Genomic DNA, 22,091 nt, shown 5'->3' with positions numbered 1-22,091 from the left:
CCTAAAGTACATAATTCCAATAATTATCAGTGACAGAAGGGATGAATAAATTATGCTTCAAGCATAACAAAATTAACAGTAAGAATGTTTTTGCATAAGCTTCTCTTAATGCATGCGCCTATGTTAAATTTAATATTCTATACAACTGACATGATCCTGAAAGGCTCCCGATGAGTTAATCTTAAACTCTACCTCTGCTTGCTCTGGGACAAAGAATAAAATAGAATTTAAATGCTGCAGATGTCACGATGTTTTGAAAAGCCTTTTTAATTTAAGCAAAGAGTTTTGATGTGAATTGCAAATCCCAACAGCCGAGATGAGTGAAATTATCAATGCCATGTTCTCTTTAAAGCAGAATGCAAGGATTAAGCTTCGGGTCTTGTTCACAGAGTTAGAGCCAAGTCTCTTTTCCGTGGCCGGGAGTGTAGTTCTGAGAGGTTGTTCTTTCTTTCTCATGGACAAAAATTGTTTTATAGATAGATTCACTTGGAAACCCTGAAAGGGAACGTCTTATCTCCTTCTGAGGGCCGGCAGATGCCTGGAGAGCACAGCACTGAGTCTGAATTCTGGAGTCTGCACTTGGGTTTCCGTGGTGTGTGCCATTAAAAGGGAGCTAAGCTTGTTTGTGGTGTCTGACCTGCGGGAGCGTGGTGCCGATGACGGGGCTGCTCTGTGTGGGGCAGTGTACTGTTGTGGGCAGGCTCATATGGCCTTTTCTTTAGTCTGCATGTATGATCATTACATGTGTATAAAATGAGCAAGGAGGCTGAAATGAAAGATACGAGCCGTTGTCTTCAGGAGCCTCCTTTATAACATTTAGAGTCTGGTCTATGTTCTACACAGCCCGGAAGGGAGGGATTTGCCATCATAAGCTCTTCAACACAGACTGAGTAGTCCCTAAAGCAATGTCTGTCTGGACACAGGTCTGAGAATTTGGTGAAGACTTCCAGGCCACATCTTCCCTTGAGTGAGACTATCCCCCAGACACACTGATCCTGAGACAACTGTGGATAGATCATGGGGAAGTTCCCTGGACACAGCTAAGATTCACTTCAACCAAATCTTAGATTGAACTGCCATACACTTGGTACACAGGAGACACCTTTAACGATGTGTGTGCTTGCATACCCATGAGCTATCAGTAAGATTTCCGGGTACTGCCTTTAGGGAAAAAGAGGAGCCGGAAGTGTGGGTGCCCTAGGGTTTTTCTTCATTAATATTTACTTGACTTCTGGTCCATCTATTTCATTTATAGCAACTGTGCACTTCGGTAGATGTGTGTGGAGATGAGTCATGGACTCTGCAGGTTCAGGAACTGGTACAAATGATGGGAATTCCATTCTGGGTTGTCTCCTAGGTTGAGGGTACACGATTAGGTCATGCTGTTCCTTCTGTGGACTTCAGGATCTCTAAGAAGTCTCCTCTGGACTCCATGAGCTCCTGAGACATTTCCTAGGCTTCGTCAGGGAATTCAGACCACAGATACAGTGTATTAAAAGGTGCAAGTCTGGAAGGCAAGCAGGCTGTGTTTTCTTTTCCCTGTCGAGCACTGGCTAGCTGCTGTTTTCTCAGCCTGCCCTCCTGGTCACACACTTCTTGTCCTCCCTGTCCTCTGCAGTGGCCTGCAGAAGCAGCTGCCTCCATACTGTGTGCTCTCTGGGGATTTTCCATGCAGCCTGGACTGAGGAAGTAAAAGACAAAAGAACAGGGGTGTGATGCTCTCACTGGGCTTGTTCTGACAGGAAAGAAAAGGAAAACCCTAGGAGGTCCAAGTAATTCCCAATGTATGATTATATTTATAGATACAATCTCGCCTTGGCAGAGTAGAGAGCCACTGTGGTGGGAACGCGCCCTGCGAGCATGCGCTGCCAACGCTGTTTATAGCACCGACTGAGGAGGGTCTGTGGCAGAAGACAGTTACCCATGGGCTGGGCCTCAGGTAGAAGACCTTGGCGGAACAGCAATGGTCCTAGGCATGAAAACATAGGCCTTTTATCTTCTCAGTTAGACCTGTGCTTTTTCTTTACAGCAGCCGCACAGGGTAGGGTTCTGTGGTAGCTACTACCGCCCAGGGTAGGACTGTTTATTTCTTGAATAAATTTGCCTTTAACATATTTTAAAGTGGAACAGACTTTAAGAAACCCGGTTCATAAAAACCACAGCCTTCCAAGATGGCTGCAGGAAGGTGGTACAGTCGGGGTAGCTGAGGACAGAGCCCTACGGGTGGAGTCTGGCCCTGGCCGGCACTATGTGATTTTCTTCTTGATGGCAGTGAGCTCTTTGTGAAGGTCGCTGAACCGAGGGCGGTTCTCAGGCTTGTAATCCCAACACTTCATCATGATTTTAGAAATCTCTTCTGGACAGTTCTGTGGGGCTGACATCCGGTATCCTGAAGATTCAAGAGAAGAGTAGAGAGCTCAGAAGAAGGGAACACTCACCTAGGGCATTCTGGCGCTTGTAAATGTGAGCGCCCTACGCTCTAAGTGGGACACACATTAGAGGTCTCTGTCGGTGTCAGGACCCCCCTCCCCCAGGACAGGTGCACCATTACAGAACCAGGTACGTGTCAGCAAGTCTGCAGTAAGCGGTAGCACATACAAACGCACATTTGCGCTGTTCTGAGGATTGGCTTCCAGAAGGATCAGATGTAGAGAGACTGGAGAAGGGGGTTTATACACTCATTCAGCAGTGAGCTGAGAAAGAACAATTTCCATCCTTTACAGGCTGCTGCCTGGCAGCACTGGGGTCCTGTGCTAGGAGTGTGTGTGCAAGGCAGGTACACTCGGGTACCCGAGGCAGGCAGGGGCAGTCATCTGAACAGAACACTCCTCCCATTCGAAGCTGTGTCCTACACAAGCATGCGCGGAGTATGACTGCCACCTAGTCCCTCTGTCTCTACCAGGAGTACCACAGCATCTCCTCAGATCACAATTTCTCTAAATTCCTCCTGGAAACTACAAGCATTTCCACTTGAAGTACTACAGGAACCACTCTAAGGTGTGGTCTGTCTTCTTTCACCTCAGTGGGGCAGGATAAAATGAAGTCCTCCCTTTGAAGAGCTGAGAGCCCTGTAGATGGACCCTATCTTCACGCACTGTGATACAGCAGGACTGGTATCTACACAGCTCACACTTAAGAACTGCGCAATTAAGTTACAAAACAAACCACAAAAGGAGAGAATATTTTGAATAAGTTCACAATTGTGTTGGTCATGTTCACAGATATGTGTAGCTCCATGTCTCCTATGGCCCATGGGCGGGACAGTCTTGCAAGAGTTTGCCTTTGTTCTGTGGGAGCCACAGCATCCATGGTATTGGGAAACAGACTCTGACATTTTCCCTCTTTACCTTATTAGGACTCTTCCCTCTCAGACTGGTGTGCAGACACACCTCGGGCACCGCTGTCCTGGCGGATGTGAACCTGACACACCCAGGCCTTGGCTCACCTCTTTCCACCTGCTCCCGGGCCTGCTGGTTTGTCATTCCAGGATACGGACAGACTCCCAGGCTGAAGGTCTCCCAGAGGAGGATGCCAAAGCTCCACACGTCACTTTCAGAGCTGTATCTCCCTGAAAGGGAGCAAGCGGTCATAACCAGTGAGTCAGTGGGACAAGGTCATGGCTCTGGCTGAGTGTCAGCCACAAGCTAGCATAGCTGGACCTCCAGAGGAATGCCAGAACTGGGTACTTGTGTTAATTCCAGGCCTAGTAATGTTAAGAATTAAACAGAGTCTTCAGGAGGCTAGTTTAATCAAGTGAGCTTCCCCAAGAAAAAACATTCAGCCAGCATGCAGGCTTACCTCACTGTAGTGTCTGACTGAGATGGTCGGTTTATATATACAAATATAAATTTGCACACATCAGTGCCTGGGAGATTAAATAAGCTGGATTCCCACAGTTTGGTCTTCTGTCTGCATTGTTTTTTTCCCAGTAAAATTACAAACAAACTCAAAACAATAAGGAAAGTTTCTTAACTTCGATTTTTTTACTCATCACTGTTTAGAGATACTCTTACATGCTTAAAGGTCTCATTTTCGCCACTGATAGATTCATTTGCAGAAAATACATTTCTCTCTGTGGTTTGAATAGAGTGGAAATTGACAGAGCTGGCTGATAAAAACAACTTCTTCAAATTACATGGTGCCTTGCTTTGTCAAGATGTCTCGGTGCACCTGTCTTACTGAGCCACAGGAGCTGAACTCTTAGGGTTTTATTTATTTATTTTGGTAGCCTTCAGCAGAAGCACGGAGATAAAACCCTACCAAAGATGCCTTCTGGAGATGGCTATGAAATCTGTGAGGAGCAGCAGAAACATCCCTCCCAGTCTCCAAGCCAATATGCATGTCTGAGACTTGTGACAGTATGCATATGCTGTGTGCTGGACAACTAAACGCCACCTGCAGAAACGTTAAGGCCTTTTCTATCTGCCTTTTGAGACAAGGTCACACGTAGCCTAGGCTTGTCATGTAGCCCAGACTGGCCTTCAACTACTGATCTCCTACCTCTACCTCTCTGTGCTGGGATTACAGGCATGTGTCACCATGCACAGCTTAAAGGTTTCTTGGATCATAGCATTTTCTATCCATCTGCTATCCCAGGATTTATAAATGCCACTCCTAGAAAATGGTCATGTTCCTCTAAAAGAGAATGGCCTCTTCATTTCTTGACGAAAGGAAAATGGTCAGAGAGTTTGCTTGTCATCAGAGACATTCTCAGTCTGGAGGACTCCCTGATCATCAGCTCCAGCTGTGGAAATTAGCTTCCCACTACTGAGAAGGTCATTGTGGACGTTCCCTGTGCTGTTGGGTAGGAAAATTACTTTGTTTCTCTACACAGCAAGTCTTTTCATGAAACGTGTTCAGTGGCTGAAGGTTAAGGCTAATTTGTAAAGAAGTTCAGTTGTGTAGACACATATCTTATGCTGTAAAGGACTGTTTGGTGGAGATCAAGAAAGGTGCTCTGTATGTAGACAGATTACACTTCAGGAAGCCTTAGGGACCTGCCCGACCTTTGAACCTGGTTTTGGTGGATCATTTTGACACCACAGAGTAAATCAGGGCAGCATTTTGCTGCTCTTTTGCTGAGCTGACCCTCTCAGTACCCTTCTGGAGGAAAGGCATTACAATCTGCATAACCCTAGAGTAGGAGCCATCTTGCCCAGGTCCTGTCACTGACAACATAACTTAGCAGAAAATGTTGTCTCTCTCTCTCTCATTCCAGAGGCTCAGGAGTTACAGCACACTGAGAGGAGTTTCTGCTTAGTTATGTTGTGAGCACCACCATCATCCCTAAACAATGAGGTGGGAAATGGTTAAGTTTTTAAATAATTTTTGAGATTCTAATTACAGCATTTCTCCCTTCCATTCTTCTACCCAAACCCTCTTATAAGCCCTTCCCTTCAGACTCTTTTTTTTTTACCTAGTGTTATTGCATGTAGATATGTATGTTTTTAGGGCTGACCATTTCACAATGGACAATGAATTGATGTGCTCTTCCTGGGGAGGACCTCCTCTCCCACTCTCTGCTGGGAAAACTTCCAATAACCAATAAATAGGTGACTTTATTTCTTAGTTGGAAATCAGTATACGACTTTTCTTTATAAACCTAGTACTTGTGTTGAAAAGTGGAAGGGATATAGTCCGAGTACGCTATCATTTAGTTGCTAGGGAGTGTTATGGTTTAAATGTGAGATGTCCCCTATAGGCTCATGTGTGTGATCAATTAGTCGCTAAGTGGCGGTGCTATTTGGGAAGGTAAGGAAGCCTTGCTGGAGGAAGGAGGTCATCGAGGGCAGGTGTTGATGCTTTAGAGTCTGGTCCTACTTCCTGTTCATTCTGTTTCCTGACCCAACGTGACTAGCCGGCTGCCTGCAGCCATGTCTTCCCTGAGAGACTCTGTCCCTCTAGAAATACAAGCCAGAAGGAAACGCCTTCTCCCATCAGTTGATGTTGTTAGGGTATCTTAGCAGAGCAAGGAGGAAGGCACTAAGCTAGATAATCACAAATACAGGGCCGAGAAGTGTTTGAGGGCAAGATGAGAGTGGGGAAAGGGGACAGGTGTGGGTGAGGGGCCCTTAACATTGCCCGGCTCTTAAAAATGTTTTCCAAAGTAACACTAACGACACAGCTTAATCCAACAGACCTAAGCCAGAGCTTCAAGGGGGTCCTTGGACAGAGGATCATTTTTTTATCTCCCTGACCTCTTCATGAGAGATCTGGGCACTATCTCAGCAAAAGTAAGGGAAGGGATCAGTGGAGAAGAAAGAGCTCCTGGATAGGAGGTCAGCAAAAACGTGAAGTATAACAAGAAATAAGGACTTTCATCAGATACCCCCCCCCCCCCACACACACACCCTGGTGTTTGAAAAAGCAAAACCCAAACACTGCAGGGCTCTGGAGCCAATATAAGTCTGTGAGAGCTATCACAGCAATCTGGGTGCCCCTGAGGCTGTATTTCTGGGCACTTCCTCCTGGACTGGACAGTAACTACTACACTGCACTGTTGTTTTCCTGTACAGTGTCTTCCTCCTCTTCCTCATTTGACTGCATCTTACAAAGTCTGTGTCAAAGGCAGCTAAAGAAATGTCCCTCAGCATCAACCTGAAAGCTTCTTCCATGTCCTTTTCATTTAAAACACATCTGTCCAGTCCATGTGGCTGGCGTTAGTCCTTAGGTTCATCAATACTTTAGGGAGGTTAGTGTTCTCTTAAAGCACACCGTGACTGAGAGGTAGATTTTTACTAGCTGTGAGCACTTAGGCACAAGAAGAAAATCGAGTCACAAAGGTTTTCATCTAAAGAAACACTCTGTACAAATGCAAGTGTTGCAATCTTATCTTTGACCCAGTGGTTTTCCTTTACTAACATAGCCCACGAGGAACAGCACCCACCTCAGAAGAATCCTGTGGGAAATGACGGGGACTCCACCGAACCCCAGGTTGGTCTACAATGACTAGAAAGCTCACAAAAGCCCCTCTTGCTGGCATGAGGCACCTGACTCAGCCTGACAAGTTTCCAAGCCAATTAATTACATTACACTCAAATCTTTACCTGGAAAGAAATTTGGGGGTTCTTCAAGAAGTTAAACTAGTTTATACTCACATAATGGGCTATTGGATGTAGAAAACACCATTGTATGAGGTTCAGACCAACCACAACAGACACTCAGACAGCTGTGTGATAACATGGACTGACTCCCATGTATTGTCCTCTGACCTCCACATGTTCACCATGGCATGTGTGCACTTCTCACAATAGAGATATGTAAAATTTTTCAGTGGACAAAATAAATAAATAAATAAATAAATAAATAAAACCCTTGATCTTATAAAAGATAATACCCACCTATCTCTTTGCTCAAGATTTATCTAAGCTACAGAGAAGAGGCTGAGACCAGGATCCTGCAGAGGGAGAAACTGAAGACTTGACCGATTATAAGACATTCAGACTAATGAATGGTCCAGACCTCCAGCAACACCTGATGTACAGTCGAGTATCCATGTACAATATGATGTATTCTCAAGAATGATGTCAGTGGTTATATACTGTGTGTCCTAAAAAACTTCCATAAGGATCAGAGGACAGAGCCAGCCACTAGATTAGACATAGAAGCCAGACAGAGGTGGCACACATCCTTAATCTGAGCACTCAGGAGGCAGAAATCCATCTGGATCTCTGTGAGTTCAAGGCCACACTGGAAATAGAGCCAGGCAGTGGTAGCACACACCTTTAATCCCAATACTGGGAAGCACACATGCCTTTAATGCCAGGAAGTGATGGCAGGGTGGAGAAAGGTATATAAGGCACGAGGAAAAAGGATCAGCTGAGGAGTTGGCGAGGTGAAGTTGGCTGTGGCTTTCTCTGATCTTCCAGCTTTCACCCCAATACCTGGTACCAGGTTTTTTATTTAAAGACCATCTAAGAGTCGAACAACAGATGTCTAATATGAAGGTGATCATTCTCTGGACACCTGGAATTCTCAGATGTCTAGTCAGGCTCGCTGACTATTTTAACTGAGCAGTCTCTCATGTCTGAACACTTAGTCTGTGAATATGAGCAAGGAAAGAACATTTACACTCCATCCGCACTGGTCCTCAAGTACTTCTAGCCTGGATTCTGCTCTACCCCAACCAAGCCCCTGAATGCTTTGTGCTGATGCAGGCCACTTTTACTACCAAAAGGAAAAACAGGGTCCATTCATACCGTAATTAAGGGCTTCTGGTGCTGTCCATTTAATGGGAATCTGCTTTAAGCCAGAGGATGAATATATTCCGCCATCTTCTTGCCGAGACATTCCAAAATCACTGATTTTCAGAATATTATTTTCACCTACCAGGCAGTTTCGTGCAGCCAGGTCCCTGGGTTATAACAAGATACAGAGGACACCCATTAAAACCAGTTGGAAGCTGCTTTCACATTGATGACTCCCACATCTGCAGTGTATGTATAATGAGGTTAAGAATGTTTGTGATTTACCAGGCTTCCCATCAATTCTGTCATAGATAAAAATCACCCAGGAGAACATTTGCATATGGAGCAGGCCACATGCTAGTTTTCTCCAGCACCAGCTAGATTTCCATTTAAATAGAAAAACCCAGATTCTCCGTTAAAAGAGAAAGTCACAGAGGAGAGGCTAAGAGAGTTTGACATTGTTTCTATGTTGAGGAGCTTCCCCAGGGCGGCACTTCCCAAGAGCTGCTGGGACAATGGACTGTTATCTGCAGCCCACAAAAGTGACTCGGTCATGCATGCTGCTGAATCTGTGCAGTGTGGCTGAAGTAGTGGTATGTGGCTATAGGAAAAGGCCACCTCTAGAGCTTCCCAAAGAAGGAGAAAAGGCAGGTGAGGAAGTGGGCAAACTCTTCTGCACCTGGGACAGACAAAAGTACACCACAGTGACTTGAGTGTCTCTCCCTCCCTTCCTCCCTGTTCTGCTCATGACTCATCATGGGCTGGATCGTAGTTAACAGAGTGGGGTGCCTTCTCTAAGTCTAGTGAGGAAGGAGTGCATGCAGCTACCAGATCCATAGATAAATAAAGTCATGAGTGCGGGTATCACCATATGATGGGATTTATGATGTATGGATATAAACATACATAAAGGGACCGACTCACAAGAGGGAATCCTAGGCTAGATGGGCTTGTGGGAAGGCCTCTTTGATAACTGGCATTAATCAAAGACCTGAAGGAAGGGTTTGTGTCAGTTAGGTGTGGCCTGAAGGAAGGACATGTGTCAGTCATGTGTGGCAGAGCTGGTTTCCTCCTAACATCCCTTTCTTCTGCTTTAGTAAAAGAACTCAGAGTTTAGCTGAATGTTTTGCCATATGGTTTAAACATGAAGCAGTTAGGTGTGGCTGTGCAGGCCAATGAAACAGCAGCTTAAGAATTAGCTACAGTGTCGGGGCAGTTGTTCTGAAAGCAAGGAGATGGACTGTATCTCTCCCTCTTCGGCTAGCCTGAACATGGACATGGAGGAAGGCGTGAACAGAGAAGACCTTGAACAAAGAGGAACCATGGCAACCATTAGACCAGCAGGCAACCAGGAGCCTGGATGCTTAGGAGTTCTGGGGAGTCGATAGGCATGTTCTGTACTTGGACTTGTTATAAATGAGAATTCTTACGCTATTTAAGTGTGTTCACTTCTTAACTTTTCCATGTATGTGGTTATAGGCAGTAAGCACAGTGGTACACTTGGATTTAGATACTTTGAGTTTGAGTGCTTTATCAGATGTCTCAGGCCAAGTCACAAGAGAGATCCAAGAGACAGCTATAGTTTTTAGATGGTATTTGAAGGTATGGGATTGGAAAACGCACACATTGCAAGTGTAGAGAGATGGAAGGTGGCATTCAAAGATGAGGCACCATGCCACACTGTGGTCTAGGGAAGGGGCACAGGACGACTACTGTGGCAGCACAGAGGGAGCCTTACCTCCGTGTTAAGTGAAGACTGTATGTCGAGGAGGAACACCGATGCATGAGCTACTGTGGAGAACACAAGGTCAGATTGTGAGCTGGCCACTGCCAGCAAGGGCTGGGGCAACTTTAGAGAAGTGGTGGCCACAATCAAAGCATGACCACAGTAGACAAAGAGAGGGAGACAGAGAGAAGCTGAGACCTCTGCTGAGCACAATTTCTGCAAGAGACAGAAGTGCTGTTTCGGCACTAAGGGATGCCCCCCCCCCCAGTCCAATGCAGAAGCTGGTGTGGGTGTGTGTGTGTGTGTGTGTGTATGTGTGTGTGTGTGTAGGCTGGGACATGATGGAAGGAAAAGCGACATCACAGATGTGAGCTCTATAAAAGCACAGATGACCCGTCACCATTGCACTCTGTTTAGATTCTGATGTTCAGACACGTATGTGGTACACGGCAGGTGCTCAAAACCACTTCATGAATGGATACCATCTATAGAAATGGTCCAGGCTGAAGGCATCCATTCTGGTTTTTCATTTGAAATTATTTTCTCCTGACTATATAGTTGGTTTCCTTTACAACTGGTTCTTATTTATGTGTTCCAAAAAACAAATATGTAAGAATTAATTTTTGAATGTCTAGATTCATATTTAAAGGCGTTTTTTGAAATGCAGTCTCACTGGGGCCTGGCTGGTTTTCAACTCATTTTGATCTCCTGTCCCTGCATCCTAAGGTCAGTGGTTCCAGGCATCCACTATCATGCCAGGTAAGTCTAATTTGTATCTTTAGCAACAGACACAAACATCCCAGTGGTGACACTGTTTCCTAACAGGGTTCAATTAACCTTACAATTATGATCAGAGAAATAGTATTTCCCCTTTTTAGTAGGGAACTTGGCTGGTTGTCCCTACAGCCATTCCCAAGGAAACATGAAGCACTGTGCTTTGCTGATTTGCTGGGACTAGTTTTATTCATCGGATCAAGGCTCACTATGGAGAGCCATGGAGGAGGCCCAAGTTAAGAACCGAATCTGACTCACTGCCAGCTTTTCAATGTGGCAACTCACCATGCACTCCCACTGGGGGAGTTTACTGCCAATGTAAGTGACAGTGAATGGCTGGTTTTTAATTCACTTCATCTGTAGGAAGCTGCCACCCATCTTGTCTTGGGAACTCCAGGTCTTATCCGTGGTTGGCCATACATAATGCATCCCGGTTCCACTACCTATTTGTGTGGCCTTGTCATATTTGGCCACGTTTATCTAACAAATATGACAAGGCAGGGTGAAGAGGGGTAACGCTTATAAAGTAGCAGCAATACAGGAAACACAGTAGCCACTTCCAACAAGCTACCATTGTTGTTTTCCTTGTTTATGGGTTTTTAGTGCTGCTGTTACAAGAAGCCCTGGAACCACATATGGAGATCATTTTGCCAAACAGGTCAATATCAGAGTATGTCATGATCACAGAGGAAAAGGAGCAGCCCCTGAAGCATAACTGTGTGGGAGACTGTAAGACAGTCTTGCCGAGATTAATCAATGATGTCTACACGCTTTCACATGGTTGACATGCTCTTGAATTACTGAAAGAATAAAAACCTTGACTCTCTCATCTGGTGCAGACCTGGTTCATGTGGTTTTGGGGGTGACACTGGGGACACATCGTTTCTGTCACACTTCCTGGCTGTACTGTAACACCGCACATGAAGCAGGATCCAGAAAGGGGCTGGCACTTATCTACTAACCAGGTTCAGATCAGGCCATGTGATATCACTGCATTAGATTTCACGACACTCCTCCTTTCCCCTCTGGGGACAAGGAGGACATTTTTCTAGTACCTTCCTAAGCGTCATCAGATATAAATCTGTTGTTAGTAACAGGAGATGATCTGTTGGTGATTTCTGAAAGGCTGTGGCTATATTTAGTTCAGAGGATCTACTTCTAATGTTACTCTTTTCTTGTTGTTTTTTAAAGCTTTTTTTTTTTTTTTAAGAGGACAAACAACACAATAAATTCTGGATCCAGACAGTCTTCAGTGAAAACCCACATCTTGTGGCTTTGGTTCTATCATGGCAGTAAGCCCATAATGCATCTGCCCGCTGATTACAACTAAAACCTACAGGTGAGCAGCTAGGCAAACAAACACAAAGATTTCTCAAGATTCATGCATATGGATTCCAGAGTGCAATAAAAACTTGGGAAGGCAACACAGGAGTTGCCTCTCCCTTCTGCTGCTCTCCAGTTCTTCGGCAGCTTCCCCCAGATTAGGTACCTGAACTAGCAATGGAAATTCCAACAAAAGCTCCGTCCCTAACTAGAGAAACCTACAAAGTGATACCTACGAGCTAGAGTGTTGGGACAATTAGTGACGAACCAGAGGAGACATTCACCTGATTCATGTGTGAGTGAGCATGCTTCACCTGAACCACATGTGTGCATGCCTCAGCTGAACCACATGTGTGCATGCCTCAGCTGAACCACATGTGTGCATGCCTCAGCTGAACCACATGTGAGCATGCCTCAGCTGAACCACATGTGTGCATGCCTCAGCTGAACCACATGTGTGCATGCCTCACCTGAACCACATGTGTGCATGCCTCAGCTGAACCACATGTGAGTGAGCATGCCTCAGCTGAACCACATGTGTGCATGCCTCAGCTGAAGCCCTGAGTTACTGTTTTGTCTTCAGTGAACCAAACTCTACGTTCACTTAGGATAAAATGCTCAGCAAAATAAAAACATCATCAAAGCTAACAAGGGGCTGAAGAGAAAACTGATCTGCTAATGTCAGGTTTAAGGGTAATGGAACAAATGATCACTGTTTCTACTAAAAAACATTTTCCTTTAAATATGACATAAAAACAAAAGCAAAAAGGGCTAACTTTTGGAAACTAATAAACCATCTCTATTCATAGGTACATTTTTCTTTAAACATAGAAAACCTCTGGTAACTTCTATGACAGCAGCTTTAAGCAATACACTAATTTAGCAATGTTTTCAGATGAAAGTATTCCATGCTAGCAACATAAAAGCCACCCACTGCTTTTCACACAAAAACGTTGTGATGGATGGAGACTACATCACCCGAATCTGCTGTAAACGTTGCAGATGACAGAAGACCCAAACTCATGAACTGTCTCTTAGAGCAAAGCAGGAAACAGGTGGGCAAGGACGGATGTCTCAGGAAGTACAGGTGGCATTGGGAACCCATTTTGTTCCTGTCTATAGCAGAGCCCAGACTAGGCGAAAGTGATGGGCTCAGCAGCTGGGTTAAGAGACGTAACAGCTGTTGGGAAATGTACCCAAGTCCCTTCCTTCCACAGGAAGGTGATGGAGAACCACGGCTGGACAGGAGAACTTCTAGTTGGAAGCACAAATGCAAACTCCATGTATTCTTTTCTGTTCTTAGAAAACCACATTCTTGCTGGGTGGCAGTGGTGCGCACCTTTAATCCCAGAACTCAGGAAGCAGGTGGTCTCTGGGAGTTCGAGGCCAGTCTGCTCTACAAAATGAGTTCCAGGACAGCTAGAGCTGTTACACAGAGAAACTCTGTCTTGAGAAACAAAACAAGAAAACCACATTCTTTAGTAGTAGTTAAGAATTGAAGATAGATGCTGAAAAAGTATCAGAATCAAACACATAACTACTAACTTATCCCACAAGGGCAGACGGGCCTGCCCTGGCATTTAGCTACTGCCATTAATCTGGGTGGCTCAAAGCTTTATGAAATGGGTTCTTTTTTTGTAGAGGCAGAGAAAACTCCCTGTCAGTGTGAGCTGTTTCCACCATCTGTGCACTGCACTGTGAAAGGAAATACTGACTCTCTAGAGGTTATCTCTGGCACAAGGTTTAAACAAACCCTGATTTATGGTTAAAGCCTTTAACAGTCTAGTCCAGATGAAGAGGGAAGTATTAAAAGGCACGGGCGAGGAGAAAATGTTTAAATCCCTTTAGTTCACAGATATGCCAGATTTCAAAGGATAACACCACAGAAGTATTTTAAGCACATATGCTAGAGGCCAGTGGCTATGGGAGGCTCCAATGCACAGCCCTGTGAGGGCCATCTCCCCAGGTCACTCAGTGTACATGGCAAGGACTGCTATTCCTAAAAGACACCTGGGAAGGCCCCTTCTGAGAGGGTAGGGAGAAACAGAACTTACTTTCCTAGGTAACAAAACCACAAATATCAGGATCAGGTAGACAGTGTTAATCACTCACTAACACAACAGAATTTAAAGTGCTACCCAGAGTAGCACTGAAAAAGGTCAACAATGCCACGGCAGTCATTTATTTAGTGCTTCGTAACTTGCCAGGTACCTCTGTCAACACGCAACTTCACGCATACGATGTTACATGTTAAACTCACTTTACAGTAGACTTTCCCCCAACGCAATGATTTACTGGTAGGACTTCTGGATTAGGAACTTGGAGAGTGGACATCTCATCCAGTGTTTTCCTTAATAAGTTGTTTAAGCTTCTCTGTTACACATTATTTCCCTGGACTTTGGAGATAAAAGCAACATTCTTTTCTGAGCATGAAGACTGCTGCATAGTATGACATAATTTTAGCATTCTATTGTACAACATCTATGCAGGCATGAGAGCCATGTATTTATGATGGTTGATGGAAAGAACATAACATGGCGATCCAACAGTATTTTGAAACTGGTATGTAATCCAGCAATGACAGCAGTAAAGCAGAACTGCATTTAGATGTATGTAGGACATGCCATCTCAGCTGCTGCCTCATGGTCTCATGGAAGATAGGTAGTAACTGGAGGAATCAGACACTGACGGTCCATTGGCTTGGACCAGATTAGAGACACTGGGTGGGTATCACTACCACACAGAAGTAGCAAACAGAAATGAGGAAGAGGTTTTCTGGTGACTAGTGCAGTAAGTATCACAATCTAGTGAGTGCCAGTCTCCCTGGAGAGGCTGGGTGGCAAGAATGTCAGTCCCCATGGCAAACAGCCCCACTCACCCAGGAGTCCAGCTGTCACAAAGCAAGCATCCTATTTCGCAACTGGAGTCTGAGATCAAGGAGACAGCCTGCTTTGCTCTGTAACACTAGCAGCAAACACCTGCTATGTGTCAATCCTGACACCAGGACATTGACCCGTGACTCCTAATTCTAACAATTCTCAGAAGCATAGATCTTGTTACCCACATAAAGAAACTGAGGGTCTGAGATGACATCATTTCCCCAAGATCACATAACTGGTTAAGTGGCTGAGTACGGAACCATGTGCTCCAAAACTCACTCTTGGGGTTTCCACAGTCCTATATCCCTTGGTTTCTTCTGTTCATTGCCTTCCTGTCCTCCATTAGGATTTCTCCAGGCTCACATTAGCACCGTAGCAGCCTGCTGGCGGATGCCCTTCCTTGCACACTACCTCCATTCTTGCCTCTTGGTGTGGACCCAACTCAGCTCTTTCTACCCAGCCCCACAGCCTCCCCTTTCAGTCCATCAACATTCCTCGTGTCGCTTCCTCCTGTCACTTCCGCTATGCAGAAACACCTTCCGCCAGAGTCCCGAAGTGGACACGTGTGCTGGGACTCAGGGAGGTGACTTTTCACTATCCTCCTTCTCCCCCATGAAGCTCTGCCCAGACTTCCTCCTCTTACCCCACCTCCATTCACTGGAGGCTCCACTTCTTGGTACAGACCTAGGGTCCTCCTACTCTTTCATCTGTTTCTAGAGACTCAGTCTTTGTCCCTACAGCACCCTCCACTCCCTACGGATGCTGAGTCCCTAGTTTCCCCACAGCCCTTCCCAGCCTTTCCTCCAGCCCACCTCCATTCCTTTTCTGTCACCTGCCTACCTGACCGGCAGCAACACCCTCTGCCAGGGCTTTACAACCTCTACACGTGCCTCGGCTTCGGAGGGAAAGAGCGACTAAACAATGGAGCATCCACCCAACCCAGACAAGACCAGACAGCAAAATCCAAAAACATCTCAGTCACCATAACTACAGATGCCTAGACCATAGGGCCAAACCAAAACATGAACAGCCAAGACATTGTGGTTCCACCAGAACCCAGTAAGCCTCCTACAGTGGGCCCTGGGAAGTGCTGTATAGGGGACGCTCTGGTACAAGGACTTCAAAACAACAAGGACCTTAGAGAGGATGTGAACAATGAAAACAGTGTAAGACATGAAAGTAGAAATGAAATCACTACAGAAAACCAAAACTGAAATAAAACTGGAAATGAGAAATTTAGAAAGTCAAACAAAAACCTCAGAGGTTAACCGACCAGGAGCAGAAGACATGGAAGAGAGAGCCTCAGTGCTGGAAACAAGTAGAAGAAAAGGATTCCTCAGTCATAGGAAACACCAAGTCTACAAAGCATCAGGCATAAAACATCCAGCAAATCTAGGACAGTATGAAAAGACCAAATCTAAGAAAAATGAGGATACAGGAGGGAGAAGAAACCCAGGCCAAAAGCACAGAAAACAGTTTTAACAAAATCATAGAGAAAAATATCCCCAACCTAAAGAACAAGGTGCCTATCAAGGTTCAAGAAGCACACAGAACACCAAATAATAGACAAGAGCAAAAAAGAATTTCCCCATGATGCATAATAATCAAAACACTAAGTGTACACAGCAAAGAAAAATATTAAAAGACACAAGGGAAAAAGTAACATATAAAGGCAGACTCATTAGGATAACCTGACTCTTCAATGGAAACTCTGAAAGCCAAAAGGGCCTGGACAGAAGTTCTGTCAACTGTGAGAGAACACAGATGCCAGTCCAGACTACTAGACCCAACAAAACATTCCATGATAAAATCAAATCTAAGCAATTTGTATCCTTTGGTCTTTCAATGAAATTTACTTTTGCCAACTTAGAGGTCACAGTTATATAAAGTGTTGAAAAGGCTTAAGGCGGACAACGTGATTTTATGTTGCCTAAAGGATTTCCAAGAATTAGGAAAAGTAATGACATCCAAACTACAAGGTAAAATACGCTGAATTCATGGTAGCATTCCAAGCAAGCGCAGGGCTACGGAGGCCGACTATATAGCCACCATGGCAGATCTGGAAATAACTCCCTACGTGAGAACTCAGTAAGAATATGGAACACCAAGTCATTTGAAACTATCAGATAGCATTAGGTTATTATTTAAAGGTGATGATATTTTAAGCAAAGCAATCAAGGTACATTTGCAAGGAGACTTCTATTCTTGTGACCTTATTTTGGAATACACGTTCACAAGTCTGACATTATAGAAGCATGACACAAGACAGCCTGTAACAAACTATGAAGCTAGATGATGATGAGCGAAAGAAGAAACCATTTCTGGTTCTGTGGTTTGGGAATTCAAGAAGGAAACACTGGGTCATCTCTATTAGTCTGTAGGCTCTAAGAACACCGAATACCATGGTTTATTTGATATACACTAGACCCAAAATGTACATACTTCCAATTTACTTTGTACTATTTCCTTTTTTATGGGGGGCGGCGTTTGAGACAGGGTTTCTCTGTGTAGCTTTGCACCTTTCCTGGGACTCACTTGGTAGCTCAGCCTGGCCTCGAACTCACAGAGATCCGCCTGGCTCTGCCTCCCGAGTGCTGGGATTAAAGGTGTGTGCCACCACTGCCTGGCTTACTTTGTACTATTTCCATTAACTGTATCATCATAGAATTTAATCTCTATGTACACAAAACAAGGTGTGTGTGTGTGTGTGTGTGTGTGTGTGTGTGTGTGTGTGTGCATGTGAACACATCAACAGATTCCCTGTCTTGTGCCAGGGCCTTTGCACACAAAGATAACCTAATTCATTCTTTCAAGGAGTTTGCTTCTGTAAGAGAAAGCAACATGACTGCATACATCACAACCTCAGAAGTCACACATTTGAAGGTAATGTTGACAGGTAGACCCTTAAAGAAAGGTACAGTATGGGAACTGTGGCCAAGGTGATTTGTAAAGAAGGGGACAAGAGCAGTATTTCAAAGTTCTGGGGTAGAAATGCCAGGGGACCTTGTAGCTTTTACTTTTGTCTTCCTGAACACACAGATACCACACAGTGAAGTATGGCGTGTGTGTTAGTGTGTGTATGTGTGAGTGATCCCTAACTTTCAGCCAGCATCAAGGCTCCAGGCAGCTGAATAAGCCTTTATTATACTCTCCAGTCCAAAGGAGCCATGTTGACCCTAGTGGAGAACAGGAAATAATGATATTCAGCTAGGCCTACCTAAGTTGTTGTCCGCAATTGGCAGAATAATAAGCAATGAAAAATCATTGTGGTGAGCTGCTGTGTTCTGGGGTGACAGGTCACATGGTAATAAAGAATGAGAACATCTATGTGGTGGTATTGTGTTCCCCAAAATATTGTGCACCCTAATAAACTTATCTGGGGTCAGAGAATATAACAGCCACAATATTAAACATAGAGGATGGGCAGTCGTAGCACACACCTTTAATCCTAGCATTCCAGAGGCAGAAATCTATCTGTTCAAGGATATAGCCAAGTATGGTGACTCACGCCTTTAATTCCAGAAAGAGAGCCTTTAATCCCAGGGAGTGATGGCAGAAAGAGAAAGATATATAAGGCGTGAAGACCAGAAACTAGAGGCATTTGGCTGGTTCAGCTGAGAGCCATTGGGATGAGACTCAGAGGCTTCCAGTCTGAGGAAACAGGATCAGTTGAGAAACTGGTGAGGTGAGGAAGCTGTGGCTTGTTCTGCTTCTCTGATCTTCCAGTATTCACCCCACTACCAGGCCCCAGGTTTGTTTTCATTAATAAGATCTTTTAAGATTCATGCTACACATCTGCTAATCAATAGCAGCAAGAACTACAGCTCAGCACAAACAGACATGGCAGAGAGGGCAGTCAGAAATACCACCACTCAGGAGGGCTTCACTAACAGCCAGGGGCTCAGACACCTTTCAAAACAAGGCACACATTCAATGGTGTTCAATACTTGTTTTCTTATCTGCTTTCATTATGGGGGACAAACCCAAACTGGCCCTCTCTTAAGGCTTTCTTTGCACTAAAATCTGCCAGCCCTTTAAGCGTTAACATTTTTCTAGACATTATTGGCTTGGTCCCAGCAAGCCTGCCTCCCAATCCTCCAGCACCACTTAACATGTGGCATAAAGAAAAAGAGAATATGGTAAGTGTTTACACTTACCAGAGTGAAGTTAGTTAATTTAGAAGTAAACTCCTTAGAGGGAACTTGGGAGAATTTTGTTATCAGATTAAGACATCTCACAATAAAGGATATAAAAACAACCCAAGTCATCAATAAATGTTAACTATTGTGTGCATATAGTTGATATCAAAAACAGGAAAATAATTTATAATCATTTCGTAAAGTGATTTAAAATTTTCAGGGGGCAGGGACAGAGAAATAAATTGAGTGCATTCCTTCAAAGACTTGCATTTATTTGCTAGGCAAGGCGGGGAACGAAAACAGACGGGAGTTCCGCTCCTCGTCCGTGAGTTGGTGAAGGAAGCACCATTACATAGTACACGAAGGAGGAGTTACTCAAGGACATGCTCCTGCCAGTGTAAGGAGGACTCTGAAACAGGACAAGAGCCGAGAAGCAAGAGCTAGGAGCAAACCATGGATAGACAGTCCTGCCCAGGCCACTTAAGAAAACGGAGACAGTTCTGCACTAGATGACCTCAACAGCAGGAATGTGGAAGGCATTATGGACTATGATGAACATATCAAGCTTGTTACCTTACTCACACAGAAGAGACAAAATTGGTACAGATTGTGGCAATACTGCTTTCAGAGAACAGAATTTGAGGAAACAGAATCAATCGAAATAAAAGGTGTCTAAGACATGGAATTCACTACAAGGACATGCTAATGAATTTAAGTACAAATGCAGCCAAGAGTGAGAACAAGACCCAGACGCATTTGCAGGAAGGGAAGCAGGGAAGTGGTGCAGTCAACGCATGCATGCGATGCATATGGCTGCTTCCTGAGGGGGCACACACAGGCCATGGAATTGCTATGTCAGCAATAGCACACAGATGAAGATGGTCTCGGGAGCAGACAGCAGTGACCAGAGGCTTGCTTAGAAGCAAACAGCAACTCAAATAACAGCAATGATGAAGGAACGTGGAGGCTGCCTTTGAGTACGTTAAGAAAAAAGTCACTAATGGAAGAGAGGGCCATTCAAATTTGGTCAGTGTTGAAACAATCAGAGTAATCAGAGAACCACACTACACCAGTGTGTTGTCTGGTTATTCAACAGGCAGCAGCAGCATTTTGAGTAGCAGTTCGGTCTACTTCAGTGCTCAGCTTATCTGAAACAAGGGCCTTCTGGGAACAGGCTTTTGGGAGCAAATGTGTCTTTGAGAAAGAATGGGAGAGTTCTAGCCTTTTCACTATAATCTAAGAACCAATTATCTTTCTAAGGCTAACTTGTTTGGGTTTAATGCAGTGTAGATACACTGTGACTGACTTAATACAAGGACAAGCCAAACAACCGGTATGTAGATAAGAGCCTGGCTTTATTGCAGAGTGCTTCTACTGTAACCCATTCTGTTAGCTATACAGCATATGCAAATATTACCACACCACCACAAAATTATTGTCTAATACCATATCAGGCATCTGGAACAGGATGCAGAGGTTTTCCTTAAATTTGGAGCCACATTTATGAAAGGATGTAAAAAAAAAATTACTAACTGGAGTTAACATTTGAAAATAATTTATTGGTTAAAATAAAAATTAATTATATACACCCAAACTTTATTCTTTCTTCTGATAATGAAAGTAGATGCTTATTTTTATTTTAACATCTCTCTAAAAATCATCTTCCAAAAAAATAACAAAGACTTCCACCTATGCTAACTAGTAATAACTCAGGAAGAGGAGTAATACTTTTGACTTTCATGAAAATGAAAGACTTTCTATTCCTAAGGTACTGTGACAAAGAAAAAGCCCCAAACTCAAAAGAACCACTTTTGCTAAGAAGTGACAAGCAAGAATTGGGTGTATACATGCCCATAGTGCTGAAGATTTCCAGCTGAGAATGAAATGTTTTAGTTAGTGTGTTTATGACTGCTGGGGACTGCTATGTCTCCTACCATGTACAAACGCTGACTTCCTAGCCCTACGGTGGCAGTATTAGTTGTACAGTCTTTGAGACACAACTGGGTCACAACTGTGGGACCCTCTGAACAGAGCCAGTGCCCTGACAGACAGGGGCGCTAGTTTTTTCTTCTCTTGCTCCCTACCTGAGAAGATGGCTACTTGGAAAGCAGGAAGTGCATCCTCCCAAAGCAGAAAGTGCGTCCTCCCAGACAGCAGACTTGCTGGGCACTTTGATCTCTGAATACTCACCTTCTAAAGGTGAGCAATTAATTTCTGTGGTTTGTAAACCACCCAAGTCTGTGTTCTTTGTTTCTGGCAGCCCAAACTAAGTCAGTGACTAAGAAAAACAAGACAATTCTGAAAAAAGTCACAAAATGAAACAAGGGGACAGGGTATACATGGGAAGAGGAAGGGTTATAAAATGCTGGGGTGTAGGCTGGGTGGTGGTGGCACACGCCTTTAATCCCAGCACTTGGGAGGCAGGGCCAGGTGGATCTCTGTGAGTTCAAGGCCAGCCTGGGCTACAGAGGGAGTTCCAGGACAGGCACCAAAAGTACACAGAGAAACCCTGTCTTGAAAAAAACCAAAAAAAATAAAATAAAACAAAACAAAAAATGCCGGGGTGTAGTTCAGAAAGAGTGGGTGATAATAATCAGAATGTATTATGTAAATGTATAAAACTGTCAAAGAATAAATTTAATAAAAGTTTTAAAACCCACGGGTCTAAGCTATACAGCATACGAGGGCAGAATTCTCACCCAAAGAACATGACAGTGAGGGTAAGATCCCAGACCCAGCAGGAGTCCCTGGGCTTGGAATATGCAGAGGAACGCATCAGTTCTAACAGGGAAGCCCTTGAGTGGCTTACCTGCTCCAGGGAAAAAAACCAGTCTTACAGAAAAGATAACATGAGTCCACAGAGGGCCCTGCCGAGGGCATGGGGGGGGGGGGGGGGCAAAGAGCAGGGAAACTTCCTGCTTGAGAAGAACTTCCTGGCCTTAGTATTTCAAACAGTTAACCCCAGAAGCAGCCTACAGACATGAGTAGAAGGCTGCAACCAAGGGAACAGTTAACCCCTCATGAACAACAGGGCTGAAGCAGAACTCAGGCCCAGTCAGCATCA

At 44.5% G+C, this 22,091-nt stretch overlaps 1 protein-coding gene across 3 annotated transcripts in view; it reads right to left on the bottom strand.

The window, feature by feature from the left end:
- Nucleotides 1-249: 249 nt before the first annotated feature.
- Nucleotides 250-22,091, bottom strand: part of Fer (FER tyrosine kinase) — a 329,360-nt gene continuing 307,518 nt past the window's right edge. For all 3 annotated transcript variants that reach the window (XM_036173166.1, XM_036173167.1, XM_036173168.1), the window contains 3 exons: nt 8,199-8,353; nt 3,446-3,568; nt 250-2,389 (listed from right to left, as the gene is read on the bottom strand). In XM_036173166.1, the coding sequence (XP_036029059.1) occupies nt 2,247-2,389; nt 3,446-3,568; nt 8,199-8,353 (421 nt within the window). In that variant the 3' untranslated portion in view covers nt 250-2,246. The remainder of the gene's footprint in view (nt 2,390-3,445; nt 3,569-8,198; nt 8,354-22,091) is intronic.

This window comes from Onychomys torridus, chromosome 23 (genome assembly GCF_903995425.1).
Source record: "Onychomys torridus chromosome 23, mOncTor1.1, whole genome shotgun sequence".
NCBI classification, from domain to species: domain Eukaryota; kingdom Metazoa; phylum Chordata; class Mammalia; order Rodentia; family Cricetidae; genus Onychomys; species Onychomys torridus.
The sequence above is the reverse complement of the archived record's forward strand: the minus strand, read 5'-3'. Positions and strand labels throughout refer to the sequence as shown.